The following is a 21,969-nucleotide window of genomic DNA, read 5'->3' on the forward strand; positions in this document are numbered from 1 at the left end:
TCACTAGTGAAGAAGAGGATAGGGCAATTGATATTGAGGAAATAACCCAGGCGCCCAAGGCGGTTGGTCATGCTTTGCTAGTCGAATCGAATCTAGATTTGGGAAGATGCACTACACCACTATGGTTAAGGCAAATGCTTATGCCAAGAGGTGAGGTGGTGACTGTCAAAACAGTTGAAGATATTCAAGGCTTAGTGGAAAAGGATGATAGCGAGAAACAGAGACAAATTGCAAAAATGGTGGCAAAGGTAATAAGGAGCGATGATGATGGTCACCGAAAAGTTCAGATTGCTATACCAAAGGTTAGCAAGGTAGTGCATGAGATTGTAGCCCAAGAATATGAGATAGTAGAGCATAACTTGGGAAGAGTCACGGATGACATGGAATGTGAGGAGATCTAGGAGGGCATGGTTTTAATTAGAGAAAGGTTGAAGAAGGCAAACGAGAGGATTGTAAAGTTGGAGGCCGAAAATAAGTATTGGAGAGATTGCCAGCCTATCCAACAGTTGCATCAAGCAGCCCTTCCAAAAGACAGTGGGAGCAATATAGAAGAGATATTGACTCAACTACACGAAGTCAAGGATCAAATCAATGTTATAATTCAAGATGGGTGAAATTTCTCGTCTTCCTTTATCTCGACATTCAATTCATTGGTGGCTATTAGAGACAGATTCAAAACATTTGAAAGGGAGTGGAAGGATTTCCTTCCAGTCAAGGACTTAGCCATTCCCAAGCTACAGGCATTTATTGAGCTACTAGAGAGATATTTGGAGAGAGCCAAGTTGGTAGATGAAGGAGGAATGAGTACAGTGGAGTCTTGGTTTATTGCCATGACTATCAAATTGAGGATACTTGAAGATATACAGAATGAGATTGCACAGCACAGCCCAAGTGTTGACACTTCCATTTCAACCATGATGAGCGATGTTGGGGTTGCACATGATTTTGATGATATCAAAGAGGAGAACGTCAATGAGAAAGAGTTTAGATCAAGATTGGATAAGTTGGGGAAGGTTTCCATCAAGAAGAAACATTTGGGCACCCTTGCCTCCCCCAATGCCTTTATCGGATATGCGAAATAATATGACAAGGATCATGAGAAGACACTGCAAGCAGCGATCAACATGATGAATTTAGTTGAGCTCAAGATGAAGCATACTCTTTGCCCTCCCATGAAGGAAGTCAACGACAGGCTAGCCAAGTTCATTGCCTTGGCTAAAAAGATGAAAGAAAAGGGTAGAATTATATTAGAAGATCATTTGATGTAAGCCCAAGTGGCAATTTCTCCTTCTTCTTGGGTAGGATAGGTGTCTGATTCTGATTGGCTACCATTTGGGTGCCTTTTCATTGGTTGCCACTTTTCCTTTTTTTTATTGGTCCATTGATGAGGTGGCATTTCTCATTGGACGATGGGGTGGCAACCTTAATTAGGGTTTTTGGGATCTAATGTGGATCGTTGATTTTGCCTCTTAATCTCTACCATTGGTTGTAATTTTGGCCCCTATATAAGACCATTTGCTCTTATTTGCAAAGGGTTGAAAAAAATTGTTGCTTAAGATAATACCAAAATTGCTTCTCTTTATCATTGTTGTGACTTGCATGGTGCTTAAGAACATTTGATGTGATTGCATGGTTTCTACTTCCAATAGTTAAGAGTTAAATTTCCTTGAAGTTGTTAAAGTAAATTTTATTTCAAGAATTTTGTTAAGCCAGAGTAAGAGTAGATGGATAGTTGTATGGTGATATTAGTGGATATTTGATAGGGATCTATAAACTAGGCCACTAGCATCCTAGCGGCTGGTTAGGAAGCCATGTGTGGTAATCTAGTCTTTTTCTCTTGAATCATTGCATCTATGGAGGTAGAGCCGCTGGTTAGCTTTCATCAAATTTGATCCCCGTCCATTTGCTAATCTTTCCATTCATAGGAGTAGAGATAAAGCAACAAGTAGTTGAGTAGTTGGAATTCACTCTTAGAAAGTTAGAAGAGGAGAAGCATCATTGGCAGACACCACCCATCATCATCACCATCAACATCATTTGGCGCTCATATACTTTACACGCCAGACATCATCATCACAACGAGAGTTCGACAATCCTTGAATGAACAACATAAGGCCGCCTACGTGATTAACCAACAAATCACACTAACATAACTGAGTTAGTATCCAGAGGTGTAAGGAACATTGGAGTTTTTTTCATGTTTTCATGAGTATTTCAAGAGAGGGATTGAGTGTTTGATATTCCATGTCAAGTATTCAATTGCTATATGTTATGTAGTGGTACAAAACTGACATCAACACATAGCTGGAACTCGGTTTAACTGCCAAAATGAACAAAAGTGCAGGATTGCAAGGCAACCCAGGATGCTCCTGCATCACAAAGGACATGGTGTCATAATGGAAGGAGACTCCCTTGAATTCCTAGTAGGCTGATCCACAATACCATCAGCTTCATCCCTACAAAGCTGCCCATATAATGGAGTTTTATCTTTCCTTTCATCCCTCTCTATAGGCTAAAACAAATCTTCTTTCCTTACTCCCTCAATGTTGTCATTTATTAATAATGGTTTCAGTTTTTGTTCACATTGTTTGATGACATTGGTAACCAAACTACAAGCATCAAAAGAAGTAACATGTGTTTGTTTCAAATCAGCCAACATGGTAGATGAGAAATTTTGTGAATCATCATCACATTCCTCAATGATCAAAACATAATGGACTACATGAAAGATAAAACATTTCTCTTGTGGCTCCTTTTAATGGCAATCAGAAACTGATGGACCATATCAAGTCTTCACAACCAAGATCTATCATAATCAGACAAGCTCTAATTCTTGCAACCATTCTAGAATTTGAACAACCTTGCCCAATGATGGATTATAAATATCACTCAATCCTTGGAAACGTTTTACAATCGATTGAAATACCTATTTCATCACTTCCCTGTTGTACAGATCATGTGGAGTTGTTATCCTCATAACATGAACAACACATTGAGTAACTGCAAGTCTTACCTCTTTATCAGGATGTCTCAACAACATTGGCTCAACCAGAGGAATCACAGCAAGAAGGTTCTTCACTTGTTTACTCTTAGAACCTAGTTGTTCTATTGTAGACAACAATTCCAAATTACAAAGTAATCCATACTTTAATTAAGGCCGACATGAAAGTTTCCTTTATATTGAGGAGTTTTTCTTCAAGGATTTGTTCCTTGCCCTTGGCAATAATTTTGGTGGCTGCCTGAACATGTGTGTGGAATTTTGATGCACACTTAGCAACTAATACCGCTGAAATGGTCACCCCTATTCTGATGGTTTTGGTGTTTTAATCTTCCACACACTAGATTGTCTCTTGAGCCCCAACCTATTGATATTATCTGATTTAGAATACCATACAGTAGTGGTACCCAATCTGATTTTGATAACAGTTGCTTGCAATGCTTTCAGAGAAGTGTTCCGTGTAGCAGATCTTAATTTTCATGTGAAGAACACTTACAAGAATTATTATTTTTGTGTAATACATACATTAGATCTAACAGCAACTAGACCAACCCTTCCAAATTTCAAATTTATATCAGATCTTTTTTTAGGATGCACTTCTAGTACCAAAATCAAAGGAATGTTCATAGGCCTGTTATGACTAGATGAATTCAACCTATGGTTTGTGAAGCTCCTATGTACATCTCCCAAAATTTATGTTTGTCTCTAGAGGTTGGATGGTTTGACTGCCTGTAATTCTGACCTGTATTTACCCCGCACGCTGAAGTCAATGCCTTCCATACTGTAAGCACCTTTACCATGCACAATGTGTGCTACACAGCAGAAAACGGAGGAATAGCACTATCTTCCCCAATCAGGAGCTGAAACATTTCTAGAAGCTGCCAATTTTTGCTTATTCATACATGACTGCTATTATGCCCAGTGTTATCTTGCAAATAACAGAAGCTCAGTTATATATGCAGTGTTCCTCAAGAATGCATTTAGCTTGTAGAAGAAATATATTCATAAGTATCCATACTCCAGGATAGAAGAAATCAAAGGCACTTTTTTTTAATTTCAGAAGCTACTGCCCAGGCATAGCACAAAACTAATGAGTTGGCCATCCTTGGTACCCAACTCTGTTACTCATGAATTTTGTTTATCGACTGAGTTAAAAGAAGCCCAGCAAATTAATGATGGTAAGCGCAGAAATTACTGTGTTGTTCATCCCACTTTATCACCCATTCACAGCAATTTCACCCGCATATCACTGTACACTGCTTCAAATTTGAAATTACGTTAATACTGAAACCCCAAGTTGGCATCCAATCTTGCACGGAAACTTTATTTCATCAATTCAAAGTCTTCATTACAGCACCAAGCAAATGTTTTATTTTATTTTTCCCATCTTAGTCCTCTGATAATCCCTATTCAGGAAATATTATTATAAGCTCCTGTATAGAAGAACGAGCAAAATACCAAGACTCTTAAATATCCATGGCTATCAAACATTACAATCACCCAGCTTAAGGATTCTCTTTTCTCAAAAACTTTTGCCATTGATTCTATGCTCAGGCTAAAATATCGAGTTAGGATGTAATCAAAAAAAACTTGCACATTCAACCACTTCTGCATAATCTACTACTCAGCCGCTTCATTGTTGAAGCCATGGTAACTGCCTCGTACCTGGGGCCACGTGTTTGGCATTCTATGCCGATAACACTCAAAATCAATCAAAACGATATTTCCTATCAGTGCATACTGGTGAAACGTCTCCCGAACAACATCTTCAATAGCCTAGAATAAACCTCTGCAAGTATTTGCTAGAACTATAGATGTAGTCGATGAATGAGAGTTTAATATTTGTCAATATTGGGTTTCATAGACTATGCAAACACTTAATCAAAACTATTGAGACGTGGATTAATTTCTCCTCCGGGTGATATAGCATACTCAGAAATTTGTTTGAGATATATTTTTGGGTCCTGCCACACCTTCCTTTATCGGGATGGGCCAAAATTATTAGTATTCAATACCAAATATTTGGATGTATGCTCTCAAATTCTCACACTCTTAAAAACCAACAAGCAATCTGTAAATGCTATACGCTACAAACAATATTGTCTTCACCCCCGAAGGCAATATTCTCCACACAAATCTAATCTTGTTGCGGCAATGATATGAACCAGAATTCACAGAAACTCTGAAAATTTTGGGCTCAGACTATAGAGTCATCCTCAATAAATAATATATGAAACATTTGATTAAGGGATGGTTTTAATAATTTAGCTCCTAGGTTTTTGCGGTCAAGTCAATATTTCTCCTCCAACCATAATCATTGACAAACTATATCTCCCCAAATTTGTTTCACATAGCATATCCAGTCCTGTTAACGCAACTTTCCTCTTGGCTAATGGTCGGCTCAAAAATAATACTCATGGCAATAATTACTCAATATCCTCTGTGTAAAATTTGGAAAAGGAAGAATTTATTAATTTTTAAATGTTTCACCACATACATCTATCGTCGGTAGAAATTGTGTATCAGCCGACGGGTTCTTTCGGGAAGGGTTTTGTATGTAGCCGACGGGTCCCTTTGGGAAGGTTCTTGTTATGTAGCTAACGAACCCCTTCGGGAAGGTTCTTCGGAGAGTATTTATACACACTTCAGGATTATTGTAAATCATCATTCAAGCATAATGTAATGTTCTGGCATATGCGAATAATAAGAAGAGTTCTGCTGTTCGTGTTCGTGTTCATTGTCTGTGTGCAATTCTAATTAACCTATACAGTAAACATTTGGCGCCGTTGCCCGATGGACCTGGTACGATGACAAGCAAATGACGATTAAATGCCGAATCAATTGAACAAGAATAACAATAAGTTGAAGGAAAAGAATGAATTACGCGCAGCATAGGAAAATTTAATTTTGGCACAACAGGTTGAACGCAGACGAAGATTTCAGCAAGTTACCGACAAACACAAAAGCACTAAAAAATTGTTAGAAGAGACTCAACAACGGCTCCATTTGGTGGAAGAAGCGAGGGAGGAGTTTCTGAACCTGCATACGCCCCAGGAAGAGAATCCTGACGGAAGGAGATCGACTCGCACAGCTCGAAGTGTCGAAGGAGCACGAGCATGGAGTGACCTCTTCGTCCGAGATATACTTCCGGAATGAACAGCCTCGGTTGAGGAAACCTCTTCTTCACCAAACAACGCAGAAGTCGAAAACAGCGCAGAAGTCGAAAACAGCGCGGGTGTTGCAAACAGCGTAGGGGTTGAAAACAACGCGGAAGCAGAAAATAGCACGGGTGTAGAAAACAGCACGGGTGTAGAAAACAGCGCGGGTGTGTAGAACAGCGCAAGTGTTCAAAACAGCGCGGGAGCTCAGAACAGCGAGGGTGTTCAGAACAGCGCAGGTACACAACAAAACCCCCAACATACAGTAATAATGGCAAGTCCAAAAGAAAAGTTGCCTAAATTTGATGGTGAAGGAACCGCTGATCCGATTCGACATTATAAAACATGTGAAACGATCTAGAGAGAAAATGGCATAACAGATACGAACGAATGGGTCCTAAAGTTTCCAACCACCCTACGGGGTGTTGCGATTGATTGGTTTATTGACACAGATCCGCAGAAGTTAAACAGTTGGGATAATATTAAGAAGGAATTTATTGCGGAATTTCAAATATTGCGAGACGATAATAAGATTGTAGCGGAGATATTCAATACTAAGCAAGGGAAGAATGAAACAGTCCAAGTATTTGCCAGGAAGTTAAAGGACGTGATCAATAAAATGGAGAATAAGCCGGCTGATGGGCTACAAAAGAAATGGTTCATTGAAGGCCTTCGTCCGAAGCTGCAAAAGAAGATGAAGATCGTGCCACCATCAACATACATTGAAGCGTACAATTGGGCAATGAACCTCGAAAGTGACCAGAAGACAAAGAAGAAGAAGAAGAACAGCTCGTCCGATTCAGATGATGATGCATCTTCAGGAGAAGATAGCAGTGATGACGAGGGAAGCAACAAGAAGGTCCGTGCCCTCCAGAAGGGCATGATTCGGATGATGAAGGAGTTCAAGAACATGAACAAGGAGAGTAAGGGCAATGACCTATGGTGCACGGAGTGCAAGAAAGAAGGCCATACGAAGGGATCCTGCCCGAAAGAGCAATTTTGTGAGATCTACCAGATTGTCATGTCCCCTTCTCGATTTTAGTTTTGGGCGACAGGAATTAATCTATCTCCACATCCAGATAGATTAATATCATTTTCGCAAAATGTTCTCCAGACACAATGAGAAATTTAATTTAATTTATGCCAGAACTTTATTTAAATAAGCAGAGCTAAGTCACTGTAATGTTAAAAAGTTATTTATATTATAACAGCTCTAAGTGACTACAAGACGAAAATGTCAATTAATCCCACATTCCTTGTACTTGGTACTTTCCCCCATTCCAAGGTTATACAAGCATGTACTTGCATTGGGATTATCATCAGAATATGGATATTAAATGCTCATAAAACTATTGGTTGCTTGAATGTGACTGGAATGTCTTAGGGACAAAAACCCTTAAGAGTACTAGCAGTAACTGGACGTAGCCCCAGTAATCTTGCCATCTTTGTAATTTGAAGGAATCATAGTTATGCAAATTTTCCAAGTGGTTCGACTGAGTTTGAGAGGGAAAGACATGACTATTTTTTATAGTAACTCACGCTGAAGGTGAATAATATCAACGGCAAGCACCATTCATAAGGGAGGCAGTCGTTTTCAGGCAGTAATAAGGAAAAAGAACAGACCCGAATGCGTGAACCAAGGGCAAAGTGGTTATGCACGTAGGCAAATCTCTGGTTCACGATCTACATGGGAAAACATTATAATTGCTATTGCATTATTCTGGAAGTCGCAGGCAGTATTACTCGGACTCTATAAATAGGAGGCTTCGCGTTCGAGGTGAGCAGGTCGCGCGAGAGCACACGGGTAGCACACAGCAAATGCAAACGGCAAGGAATGTGAAGTTTGGCAACTCAACAGTAGGTATTCGTGCTAGCTGACCTAGCACCAGGTGTCATTTTTTCTAGCTAATGTTGCTTGTTCGAATTCATGTGCTAACAGCAATAGGATGAAAGTCGAAATTATAATATGTTTTAGCATTGCCTGGGAATGTTGAGACATAATTATATGAGTCTCAGTTGACGTCCATTGATGGGTGCATTATTGTATATATGATATTAGCAAAACCCTTTTCCGTAACTAGATCCTTGGTTGTGTTGTTACCAGTTTATACTTATACAGCTGGGTGTGTTTACTTCCTAAGGAATTACAAATGCCAAACTGGGTTGGGGTGCTGCAGTCACTTTGAACATATGCAGTTGCATAGAAACTGTTTGTTTTAATGTCTCTCACGAATTTCATCAGTATGGGTCTTGCAACTTAATTAAATTTTTGATCTTTAAATTCTGAGCAGTTTGAGTATGAACATGGACAAGTTTGATGTTATTCCCATGCACTGTAATAAGCAGTTATTTTGCTAATATCTGAGTTAGAGAATATCACACAGATTCTAGGACACTCGGTAAAGGAATGTCCTTTCAACCTGAAATCAAGAACACCACAGCAAGTGTTCCTCAAGCAGGAAGCGTCCGTGTCAGGAGGAAGCGGGAACACCAGTACGGAAGGTGCCACATCGGGCAGATACAGAAACAACCGGCGTGGTCAAAGCAACAACAACAATACCAGCAACAACAATAACGGCAGAATGAGTCGAATTCAATATGATGCCAATGCTCGGCCAATTGTTCAATGCCGCGCATGCAATCTGTGGGGTCACTTTGCCCAAGAGTGCACAACGGCGAACACACCGAAGTTGCTATGCCGATGGTGTGGACCTGGCGATCATGATGATGCTAAGTGCCCGAAGTCCGGAGTAAACTTGATTATTGTCGGGATGGACGAGGAAGAAGTACTGGCAATCACTCGGACGCAGGCAAAGCTCTACCCTGATCCGACGAAGGAAAAGAAGAGACTGGCGGAAGCCCACGCAGAGATCTAGAGAGCAACGCAGGTAGAAACGGCACACCTGAAGGACACGCCTGGTACCTCTGTACGGAACTGCACAAAACAGAACATTGTACGACAAATATTGCAAGCTGAGGTACCCGTCAGGATAAATGATATGTTGCTAACTATGCCTCAGCTCTGTACGGCACTCATGAATATAGTTCCGATTGCTAAGCAAGAAAAGGAGAAACAAGGGGGCGCAAGTGCAGAAGACTCGATGTTGTTAGCTCTTTCATCCGGACGCTATCCGGCAGTTGTCGAAATGGGCATTCTCGGAAATGTGCTAACAGACACGATCGTAGACGGAGGATCTGGGGTCAATGTCCTGCCAGAGGATACTTGGAAAAAGTTGGGACAGCCGACATTGTGGCCACCTACCTTCTAGTTGTTAACAACCGATCAACATGGAATCAAGCCATTGGGAATACTCACAGCGCAACCAGTAACGATTGGAACACAACCCTTCCTGTTGGACTTCGTCGTGATTCCCCTAAGGCAGAAAGGATAGATGCTATTCTGGGTCGAGGGTGGTTGATACAAGCCAAGCCAAAACACGATTGGAAGAAAAATACTTTATCACTTCAAAGCAAAGGCCAGAAGTATGTCATCGATCTACACACTCAGATGGTTGGAGACAAAGCTCTATCATCAGATTTCGAAGGAGAAGAGGATGAGAGGAGGCTGAGCATGGAACCCAATCAAGAGGGAGTCCTACGATTGGAAGGAGATGACCATCTGGATTCAGTAAACGGTCATTACCACTTGCAGATAGAGGACTACGAACTCTTTTCGAGTTGTAATATGCTAAGGATCGACGAAGTTAAGAAAGAAGAAGGAAATGAATGTCCGAAGGAACATAAAGAAGCCGAAGGAGGAAATGAATGTTCGAAGCAACACAGAGAAGCCGAAGAAGGAAATGCAAGTATGACTGAAGTTGAAGGAAAGAACATAAAATATGAACCCAAAAGGAGGAAAGATTCTATTGTACGACCGCACAGGAAAAAAGTATTACGTCGAACCACAGATATAGCAAAAAGGTGCCAGCAGCAAGGAAGACACATCATACAGTCCGCACAGGAAACAAAGCGGAAGGGTTTAAGAAAAGTTGCAGCAGTACAGAGTGGACGTGTTATTGACAGCCAAAAGGGGCAGCTGACGGAGTCCATGGTAGCAAGCTTTGGGAACAAACTGGGCGATATGGAGATGACACAGAACAGGTGTAGCAGGTTTCAACTTAGACAGTGGGTGTTGAAGTACAACGATCGAAATGAGATCAAACTAGGCAAGTTCAAAATTAAATGGGTCGAGCCATACCAGATTCAGGAAGTGGGCAATAACGGAGCAATAAAACAATGGATGCTAGATGGAAAGGAAGTATTCGATGTAGTGAATAGGTCAAAGTTGAATGTCTACCATGAAAGAAGTAACGCACCTCTGTGGACGAACAACTAAGAGAAGAAGACTGTAAGTGTTCTATATATGTAAATATTGTACATAGTTGTTCAAAAAGAGAAAAAAAAAAAATTTAAAAGAAAAGCACCGTACAGATTTTTTGACCTGCTCACCGTACGGTTTTTGGAGGCAATGCACGGGTTTTTGAGGCTGCATATTATAAAGTCACTGAACTTTTGGAGGTTACATATTATAGAGTCTGAAAGCGTATACCGTTGATTGTCGTACGAAAGTTGGGAGCCATTTTTAGTCATCATACGGATTTTTAACTTGCTGACCATATGGTTTTTGGAGGTTGCATCCTATAAAGTCAAGTCTGGAGCACTGTACGGATTATTCACCGTACGAATTTTATGAAGACTTGGAGCGTACGGATTTTTTAAATCTTAGAAACTAGGAGTCTTAGTACGGAATTTCTGGAGGGATTGGAAGTGTACGGATTTTTAGCTATTTTAACATGCACCGTACAGACTTTATTGAAATTACCGTACGGTATCTCTATACGGATTTTTGAGGAAAGCCATTGACACTGTACAGATTTGGAGGAAGTTGGAAGCAAAGGCAGTGTAGGAAAATTGCAGTTTGGAATGTAATGTACGGATTTTTAAACGAGTGGCCAACACATGAGTTTTAGCAAGCAGAGTACGGCTTCTTCCATGTAGTCATAGTACGGATTTCACAGAGTTGAGGATGAAGGATATTGCTACAATATGGATTTCAATGGATAAGCTCCCTGTGTGCTTCAATATGAATTTGCAAATTTAAAGTTTAAAGCTTCCAGTTGGGTATGGTTTTTGCATAATGTGGCGAATTGATTCTATAGGTTTTGGCGTACGGCTTCTACCTGTTATTGCATTCAAACTTTGGAGGACATTACAGGATATTGCATAAGGAAGGAGTCGATATGGTGCCAGGATGTATGGTGTAGCTGTCCATTGGTAGCACAGAAGGGTGACAGGAGGTTTTCTTTAAAAAAAAAAAAAAAAAGTCGACAAATCAAGAATGCTCAGAATGAGTAACGAATGATGCCACACGGTAGAGGAAGAACCAACGATTGCCAGAAAGAGTGTGGGATCAGAAGAAATCCTAAAAATAGTGTGTTTCGTGCATTTTCTATGGGTTTCGGAGTGCTGATTTGGTCTTGGCGGCGAGGGGCGCTACCCCTCGACCCCGCCCTGTACGCACCTAGGGCGCTGCCCCAAGACCCCGTCGGGGGCATTACCCCCTGGACCCCCAGTCGTTGCGGATATCAGTCGTGGGAGTTTGACCAGTTGAGAAGACTTAGAGCTGTTGCAAGCATGGAGTGTCTGTGTACCAGAGGCACTGAGAGTAGGTGTTGGCCGTGAGGCTGTCTTGGTGGATGCATAGAAAACTCGGGAGGAGCTAATCATCTAGTTGGAGGCAGTGCAGCAACACTTGGCTTAGGGTACCGAGGAGTTGGAAGCAGAGAAAGCAGCATAGGTGGCTATCAAGGTTAGCTTGAGGAGTCAGTATTGTGTTAGCAAAGGCTATAGATGCAACGGGATGAATGTGAAAGTGATGTGGCAGATCAATATTGTTGTATTAGTTGTTTGAGTTTTGTTCTGTAGTCGTCAGGAGATGACTTTTCTTTTTGGGGGGGATGATGTCGTCGGTAGAAATTGTGTATCAGCCGACGGGTTCTTTCAAGAAGGTTCTTGTTATGTAGCCGATGGGTCCCTTCGGGAAGGGTTTTGTATGTAGCCGACGGGTCCCTTCGGCAAGGTTCTTGTTATGTAGCCAACGGACCCCTTTGGGAAGGTTCTTCGGAAAGTATTTATAAACCCTTCGGGATTATTGTAAATCATCATTCAAGCATAATAATGTTTTGGCATATGCGAATAATAAGAAGAGTTCTATTGTTCGTGTTCGTGTTCATTGTCTGTGTGCAATTCTAATTAACCTATATGGTAAACATTTGGCGCCACCGATGGGTCCCTTCGGGAAGGGTTTTGTATGTAGCCAACAGGTCCCTTCGGGAAGGTTCTTCGGAAAGTATTTATACACCCTTCGGAATTATTTTAAATCATCATTCAAGCATAATGTAATGTTTTGGCATATGCGAATAATAAGAAGAGTTTTGCTGTTCATGTTCGTGTTCATTGTCTATGTGCGATTCTAATTAACCTATACGGTAAACAACATCCATGGTACTAAACTACACGGGATGGTTAAAAAAATCAACTAACTCCACCTAAATTTCCTTGTGGCTGATGCTTGAGAAAAATTAATAGACTGCATGAATCTCAAAATATTTTCCACTCATGTACCAAAGCTCTGCATTAATATCTCCCTGTATAAGGTAACCATATAATTTCAAGGAGAATAAATATTAATGTTGCACGATTCAACACGCCTCATATATGTAAAAGTCCACCTTATTACTTGGTATTGTTTAGTCCTTCTGAATATTCACAAATTTCAACATCATGGCTCCATTAAAATTACTGCAAATTATGGAAGAATGACCAAAGCATTCAGAATAAAATAATCTTTATTCCCAAAACAGGAGCTCGTACAAAATACTTCCAGATTTCATAACAAACTCGAGACCTTATAGATTTGGCACAAGAGAGTCTGCAAAAATATTTACCCCTTCGACCATGTATTAAATGTCCAGACTTATAAAAATCTCTGCCTCAAATTTATCACCAACAATGTTTACTACCCACCAAGTAAATAGTGAAAATTCTACAAATACTTCTGAAAATATTCCAAGTTAAGTAGAGATTCTAATAGATTTGTTCTTTTTTGTAATCTTACAAGTTGTATCTAATGTCAAGATTTCCACTAGGTAGCAGGTTCATTGGTTTGATATCACTATAATATCCCGAGTGGATATTTCCCCAATTTGTCTTTCATAGTAATTGTTAGAATACAAACAGATTGCTTATGTAATAAACTTTAGATTTGACCAGAAAATAAACAACAAATGCTCATATAGAAAAATCTTAGAAATTTCTATTGTAATATAATATTCAGTAATATAATAACATGACCAGCAAAGCTCATATAAATTCTTCAGAATAAGTTATTGCATTATACATCAGCAACACAATAAGGAACACCAAATATCCAATCTTAAGAACAGTATTAGAGTCAGATTGGAACACTAAGAAAGAGCATGTAAGCATGGTGTGAATTGTGTCTCGAATCCACTGCAGGGCCGGTCAGGGTTTGCATCCAATTCACCAAGGAAGACCTAAGGGTTTCTGTCCTCGGATCCTGAATAGAAGTTGAAGTTTCCCAAAATCTCACCAAGCGATATTTAAAGTCAAAATCCAAAATCAAGCATCCCCAAATGAATGAAGATTTCTCTTTCTAATCCTCAAAGTCATGACCCTTCAACTCCCTTCTCCTGTCTTTTCATCTTATTCCCCTTTTGTCACCTTTTAGTGCACTTTAATAATAACAAATTGGCCTTTTGAAGTCTACATTATGCTCTCAAAAATCAAATTTAATATTACATGTGTTTGGCCTTTCTTTACTCAATGTCCTATAAAGGGGACATTACACCTTGTTGTTTATTGTTTTATGCAATTTTTAAGTATGGTTATGGTTTACTTAAAAGACTTATAAATTATCACTATCAATAAGATTAAGTGTAGTACATTTTGGCCAAGGCTTCTAATTACTGCAGGTATGGTTAGTATTGTTTTCATCTGGAAAATCTTCCAGCTTTAGCAGGGTTAAGGTCTGTATTGTTTGGCATTAGGAGTCCCTTATGATGTTCAACACGTGTTGGCCTTTAGGTGGTTGTTTCTTGGTCTCTGTTTGTCTTAGTGTAATGAGTTCAAGTCCATTTCCCTGCTAATCTGATAAAAAATAAGACAAAAGAAAACTATTTGTGGACTGCCTTCAATCTCCACATGCCAATACCCTATCATATAAGTGGATTTCATACATTCAGTAATACTTCCTAGTTCACATCAATATTTGTTTTCTCACCTAGGGACTTTAAACATCCAAACACAAAATCTTCTTTCTTAATTCTTAAGATGTTATGGCTTAACTGAGCCTACATGACCTTCATAGGCACCATCAAAATTCAACAGCTATTTATGTTTACCCTTTGTCCAACTGTGCAATCTAGATTCTATTTAGTTATTTTTCATAACCTAGGTCTTTGTAACATGTTAAATAAGTTTTGTAATTGACTGTAAATTTTGAGTTCCACCAATCCATTTGGGTTGTTTGACAATATCAATGAAAATACCTTTCTTCTTTCTTCCACTATCTTGCAAACAAATAATCCCATGATTTGATATTTCAAGCTCCACAATCTATTACTGAATAACAAACTTCTACAAAAATTGCAAAATTTTGATACAAAATCGACATTTCAAATCCAAATTTGTGGCCCCTCATTTGGATGAATGATACAATTAAAAATAAGGGATCCTTATATCGATATGATGAAGAGATTGATGTCCAATAATCAATGCCTCATCAGCATATGTCAATTATTAAAGTTTTGCAACATTTAATCCCATCATGTAAACCAATCTTGTATGATTTCATTTTCTTGTGATCCCTGTAGTTATTTATGCTTACCCTTTTTTAACGTGACCACATATATTTGGAGGTGGTATATAGGAGTCAAGATTTGTCTAAAATACATCTTAGGGTGTATATAAAGATATATAAATGCATAGTTATTCGTATACCTACCATTAAAGGATTCCTTTTGCATTTTTGAAACATTTCATAAAATCAAAACAATAGGAAAGTCAGCTAGACCCAACAGATGATATGAACTTCAAGGTAATTTAAATCTTGTTATCGCTTTCCTAAACCCAGCCAATACAAGTTGGCAACCAAATAATTCCATAATATATTAATGTTCATTAATGAGATGCTATCAACTAATAGGACTATCATATAAACATGCTATACAAAGAAAAGGCAGTACATTTGTAAATTAAGTCCAAACACTAGATATGTTTAGTACATCAATATGTCACCTAATTTTAAATAAAAAGAAATAGCACACAAGCATGAATAGTACTGATGGTGGTTAGTAGACATGGTAATCATGAAATATGACTGCTGGTCCTTGTCATTTCTTGAAGTCAAAACAATTTGTCTCATGCATCTTGTTCATTTTCTATGATTATAACCACCTCAACAAGAAGAAGAAAAACAAAGACAGAAATTATCAAATTAGATCAATGGGATTCAAGAATACATTCAGTTTTAGTAGAACATTAATTGGGTAGAAAAGAAATCCTTGAAGCTAAAAATGTGACAAAGATTGAAGCTATAACACTAATAATTGAAAGCATAATCAGTAGAGGTGAACCTTAAGGCAAGTAAACCCTAGTCTTAGGCCATATGTAGTATGTAGTAGTACCACAATGAATGATCATGTTGGAGGAAGATTTTACAAGAGAATTATTGTTTTCGCTAGCAGCAAGGAAAGTGGAATTTGAAGTTCAATAATGGTTTTGCAGCATTTCTAGCTAATCCAACCAAATATGAAGACAGTAAACTGTTCATGTAAATGTGGTATTTGATATAAAATAATATTTGCTTGGCTAAACAAATTATTTGAGTAAATGAGTGATACTATAATAGGACCAATAAGCAGATCCTATTGACTAAGAATCAGGAAATTTACAAGTGCCTGAATTTTGTGTTTGTTTTAATCAAAGATGGTGAAATGCCATTTACCAACCCAAAAAGAACGACATTGCAAAAAAATATAAAGTTGTATGTACATCACTGAGAAAAACTATGCATTTTGTAACTGAATATGCTACATACATAGGCTAGACCAATTACTGACAGCACAAGCCCAGTCCCAATTAGTAACCGTCGTGTAACAATTTCCTTTGAATTATCTTCTATGGAAGGACTGCTTGTTTCTGTCCTCTCTGATGGTGCACCCTTTGAGAAAAATAACTCGGCTTCTGAGAGACCCCATTTGCTAGGTTGTTCAACTTCTGTACCTGACATTAAATGTGGCATATTATTAATTTATAGTTTATCAGTATCACCTATATGGAACTATTTTAAATACACATGTCAAAATTCACATATCCTTAATGATGTCCATTATGTAGTTTGAAGGTAGTGTCAAATGATTCAAAAATTCCAAGACCATAGAATAAAGGATTTTTAGCTTAAGTTGTCAGTACAGGTTTACAGTCACTATTCACATGGAGATGATCCTGTTTTCCCCAATTAACCTGCATCATTCATTAGGATTAATTTGGATTTTCTAAGATTCAACCTGGTTGTATGGTTTAGGGGGTCAACTTCCATGTGAGTTAGTCAACCATACAATTTTGCAGCCTTTGTCCTCTGTACACAATTCAGGGTGTACCGTCTACATTGTCATCCTAATGTTTGTTGAGCAACCATAGAATCTTTCCTAGCCTAGCATCAAGGTTTACAATGCATTCAATTGTTAGATTTATGAACATATCCCTCATAAATGCCTTCGACGTGACTGCAGCATTTCTTCAATGTAGCCAGCATGAATGGTGCTCACTTTACACCCACTTGCTCCTGCAGCTTCTCTTTTGTAACTCAATCTAGTTTCAAGTACCAGCAACCTGTTTTGGTTATATACAAGTTACACCAATTAGTACAGTTATTTATTGCGACCTTTTTTCTAATATATTCACTGGTGAACCACTTAGAAAATTGACTTTATGTGGCAACCTCCATACGCTGTCTATTCAAATTCACATAAAAAAATTGTGATTGCTCAAATTCCAACTTTTTTTTATCACCAGGTTCCTGATGTGGGCAAGGTAAGAGCATAGATACTGGCGACTAACTGTCTAGTTTATAATAAATGCAAATCATAGAATCAATCAAGTCAATCTAGATAATAGTGAATGCAAATTCCAATGAAGCCAAAATGGGTTAATGTAAGTGGAATTGTGTTAATGCCAGAAAGGAAAACTAATTCACCTAAATCCATTACATGTCTTGCAAGGGAAAAAAATGTACTGAAAATTAGAATAGGATGCAAAGGACAAACCGACTAAAAGCTATTACAATGATAAACTAAGATCTGATGGTAGACCATCTAGGATCTTCAACAACAATAAATGTTACTTCTAATTGGTCAGTTAGAATTGTGAATAACAAGCATTAACATATATTCTAAAAATAAATCCGGGTATTTTTTCAAACATTAATCCTACACCCTGAATATTGACATTTTCTCAAACCATTGAAAATAAACTACAAGAAATGTAAAATTACATGGAAGATGCACCAAATTGAGGAAGAATATGGCAACATAAATCCATTAGTCATGGCTGGAATAAACAATGCCAATTCTAAGAATATGATGATGATGTTGTCCACCCAAATTGGCTAATGTATCTACTACAACATAATCTCTAATACACAATGTTACAGCCCAAATTGACTGTAAGTACTCCTCTGAAGCTCTCCATGAAATTAGTGACTCGTGCATAAAGAGATGATTATTATCGCACACTGTAAGAAAGATTTGAAATAGAAAATGAGCATAATTTCACTTCTCCTAAACTGTAGTTCATCCTCGTATGCACAACAGGCTGAAGGTACATAGAACAGTACATATTAAATGTGACTATGCTAGAATCTGGGTAGTATCACAGCCACTACAAATTTGAGTGCTTGACCCTGATAACATTGAAATTGACTGCTTATTGCAATCAATTCAATGGCTCAAGTAGTAGTCACCAACTCAACAATCAAATTTTATCACCATACTTGTTTGACTGTTACAAAGGGGACAACAGAAATTCAAACAAATAATACCAATCAGTATAACCAGTGATAAAAAGTTAAAAACCAAAGTAGAGGCTTTGACTAAGGCTACCAATCCCTTCAACGAATACCAAGTAGTTTCCTTATCATATGCATCTAGGATAATGCCACAACCAAGGCAATATAGATTATTAAACTCTGTCACACAATACTTTAGGCCTAGGATGACTAAGCTGCCTAAAATTATAATAATTGATTAATTGTCCAATCAAATAAAGTTAATAATAGGCAGAAATAGTATTTTCATGGAACAAATTTCAGGTTGTATAGTCACTACTAGGAACAAATCACAGCACATAAAATTGAAATGATCAAAGCTGCACCATGATATGTCACACTTTTGCAAATAGCTAGTGAACATTGATATTGATATGGTTACAAAAATATAAACAGCCAAAAAATCAAAGATATAATATGTTGGCTCGACACAGAACAAAAATGGCTGAAATATTACAATAAATTTAATTATTTATTCGTAAGAACCCAAACATAAGAACCCCAACAGGTTCTATGTAACGTTCCTGACCTCTGTGTGCATGCGACAAACAAGAATATGGTTCCTAATTTCTATTGAGTATGTAACACAAAGTACAGATACTAAAATTAGGGCCATACAATAATGCTGGAGGGGAGTAGGGACGATGGTGGATGTTGTTCAATAATGTTGGAGGGAAGTAGGGACGATGCTGGAGGTCATACGGTAATGCTGGAGGGGAGTAGGGATGATGTTGGAGGCCGTATAATAATGCTAGAGGGGAGTAGGGACGATGTTGGAGGCTGTTCAGTAATGCTGGAGGGGAGTAGGGACAATGTTGGAGGCCATACGTAATGCTGGTGGGAAGTAGTGACGATGTTGGAGGCCACACGGTAATGCTGGAGGGGAGTAGGGACGATGCTGGAGGGGAATAGGGACAATCATGGAGGCTGTACGGTAATGCTCAAGGGGAGTAGGGACGATGTTGGAGGCCATTCGGTAATGTTGGAGGGAAGTAGCGATGATGCTGGAAGCCATTCGGTAATGTTGGAGGGAAGTAGGGACGATGCCGGAGGCCGTTAGGGATGATGCTAGAGGCCGTACGGTAATGCTGGAGGGGAGTAAGGAAGTCGTACGGAAGTGTCCAGATGCCAAACGTTACAACAATAAATGCGAAATTCGTTCATACACAACACAAGTAGATTAGATACAAGATTAGAAACTTGAATACAAATAATTTCTTCAATATATGTCGAAAGATGGTGCTCTGATTTGCCAGATCTGAGCGAAGTGCAACACGCAATGGAATAGGGTGAGGGTTGAATCCCACCGAAACCAGAAGAGCCAAATAGGGAAGATCTTTCACTTCTGAAATGGCGAACAACAAAGAATCCCAACTAGAATTCACAATACAAGAGAAATAATCCAAATTGCATACCAACCACAACCTACAAGCCGTGCTTAAATACTCGTCGAGAAACTTTTTGAGGGTGTACAAAGATAGCCAACAGCGACACAAACTACGGAAACAAAAATAAAAATGGGTTCGAGATACATTAAATCAATCGGCCCGTTACAAAAGTTTGCTTTATTATTTATTTTATAATGGGAACATTACAATCCTCCCGTCCCAAAATTTGCTTCTCCTTAAACAAATGCAAACTTGTTTCTAAGAAACCTTCTGTCAACAGCTCCTTCAGTTCTGAGTCAAGCACTAAGTAGATCTTCCCATTGAAGTAAATGATGTCATCAATAACCTTGTATTTTTTACTATGTACATAACCATCCATCAACTCACATGCAAAAGTGTTCTTGGAATACTCGGCCAATAGATGAGCCCACCACTTATCCAAGGAATGCGGTGAGGTGTTGACTATCTTGTTTTTATTTGCAACGTCTGGGGCCAACTCCTATTTAAAAATTGCCTCTATTTTCTTGATTGTGACTTCCCTCGATCCTTTATTTGTCATTCCTCTTACCAACACCTTCTTGCCATCCGTCTCGAATGAAAAGTCTATCCTTTTGAAACTTTGAGTGTACTAGTCAAGAGTTTCCAACCACTAGATGCCCAAAATGATATTAGTATCAACCAAATCTATGACAAAGAAATCATCTGCCAGGGTATAGTTTCCCATGGAAAATTGTAGCCGAGTGCAAGGTAACAAGGTTCCTCCTGCAACCTTAACATCAAATCCTTCGTGCTCAACTGCGTGCAGGCCTTTACTAGTGACCAAAAATGAATTGACGAAATTAAGTTTGGCGCCACTACCAATCATGATTGGGACTTGTTTTTTGTGAAATGTGCCACAAACTCTAAAGATGCCACCTCGAATCAGTGTAGTGAGGGTAGTGATGGAACCCCCTTTTTATATCAGGGCATTTATTCTCTCTTGCTAGGTAATTTCTTTGTCAGTCGCTGCAGGTATCTGTTCTTCGTCGTCATCAGGCATCACCTCAATGTAATGAATCTTTCCCTTCCCAAGGCAACAATGACTAGGACCCCATGGTTCTTTGTACGTGAAACAGTGCTTTTTCCTCTGGAGTTCTTGTCGAGATTCTTCATCTAACTGAGGTTTTTTCTGAATTGGCTCCTTGTCTTTGTCTTCTTGTGGGGATGGTGTTGGTGTAACTGCATGAGTTTTGGAGGAAGATGCAGCCATGTCACGTACCTTGTTAATAGCTTCATTGAGTGTACCCGGGTTGAACCCTTTCATCCAGCCTCTCAAAAGCTCTCTCAGCCTATTCATGAATAACACAATTCGACGTCTTTCAAAGATGTCTGTGACTAATACAAACAGCCTTTGGAACTCAATGACATAGTGTCTACCATGCTCATTTGCTTTAATTGAGCCAGATCTTTGAAGTTTAGCTCAGGATCCTTCCCATCAAAACAATCAATGAGTCTCTCAGTAAACTCAACATAAAAGGTCACTTGGTCGTGACCGAGATGACCAGTCCATAATCCCACCACTCATGTGCCACTCCTTCCAGATGAAGTGGTGCGAACTTGATTTCTTCCTCTTCTGGCATTGGATTGAGTTGGAAATAGGTATCTTCCTTTAGGACCTATGATTGTGCAATAATGACTCCAGATCCATCAAATGGCGATAAGTTCACCTTTCCAATCTTTCTCCTGAGATCATCATTAAAATAACCACGATTTCCTCCGCCAAAATATCTCATTTTTAGATCAACATAGTCTCTGTAAGATATATCTCCTTCCATATTTGCGTTCCGCCAATCTTCCCGAAGTTTTCCTTGCATTTCCTCAAAAGTGGCCTCTCTTCCTTTGAGTGGTGCTTCCGTCCTTGGAAGAAAGATGGGTATCGAGGGTCGAGAGGGAGAGGGTTGAAAGTTTGTCCTTCCGAAAACAGAATCGTCACTATGCCCATTTTGTTCTCCTGTAGTCTTTCCCTTAGCCAATTTTTATAGAGTTTCCTGCATAAACCTTTAGGTTTCATTGATTTCCATTTGATTTCTATTCAGCTCTCTTAAAAGATTCATGAGTTCTGTCATAGGATCTTGATGATCTGCCATTCTATCAATAGGGTTATTTCATTTTCTCCTCCAAGTATAAACTTGCATTCACTTCCACAGGCAGGCAAGATCAAAAGCTTTCATACCACTGTAATGTTCCTAACCTCTGTGTGCGTGCGACAAACAAGAATATGGTTCCTGATTTGTATTGGGTATGTAACACGAAGTACGA

At 38.9% G+C, this 21,969-nt stretch overlaps 1 protein-coding gene across 12 annotated transcripts in view; it reads right to left on the bottom strand.

The window, feature by feature from the left end:
- Window positions 1-21,969, bottom strand: part of LOC149576021 (uncharacterized) — a 311,989-nt gene that overhangs the window by 142,676 nt on the left and 147,344 nt on the right. For 10 of the 12 annotated variants that reach the window (XM_089816147.1, XM_089816146.1, XM_089816144.1 and 7 more), the window contains one exon: window positions 16,277-16,461. The exons of 1 other annotated variant lie outside the window; for it this stretch is intronic. In XM_089816147.1, coding sequence (XP_089672273.1) covers window positions 16,277-16,461 — 185 coding nt within the window. The remainder of the gene's footprint in view (window positions 1-16,276; window positions 16,462-21,969) is intronic. One more of the 12 variants, XM_089816139.1, reaches the window with a different exon arrangement.

Source organism: Cupressus sempervirens, chromosome 1, assembly GCF_028749045.1.
Source record: "Cupressus sempervirens isolate cs-2001-9-10 chromosome 1, ASM2874904v1, whole genome shotgun sequence".
Lineage (NCBI taxonomy): Eukaryota > Viridiplantae > Streptophyta > Pinopsida > Cupressales > Cupressaceae > Cupressus > Cupressus sempervirens.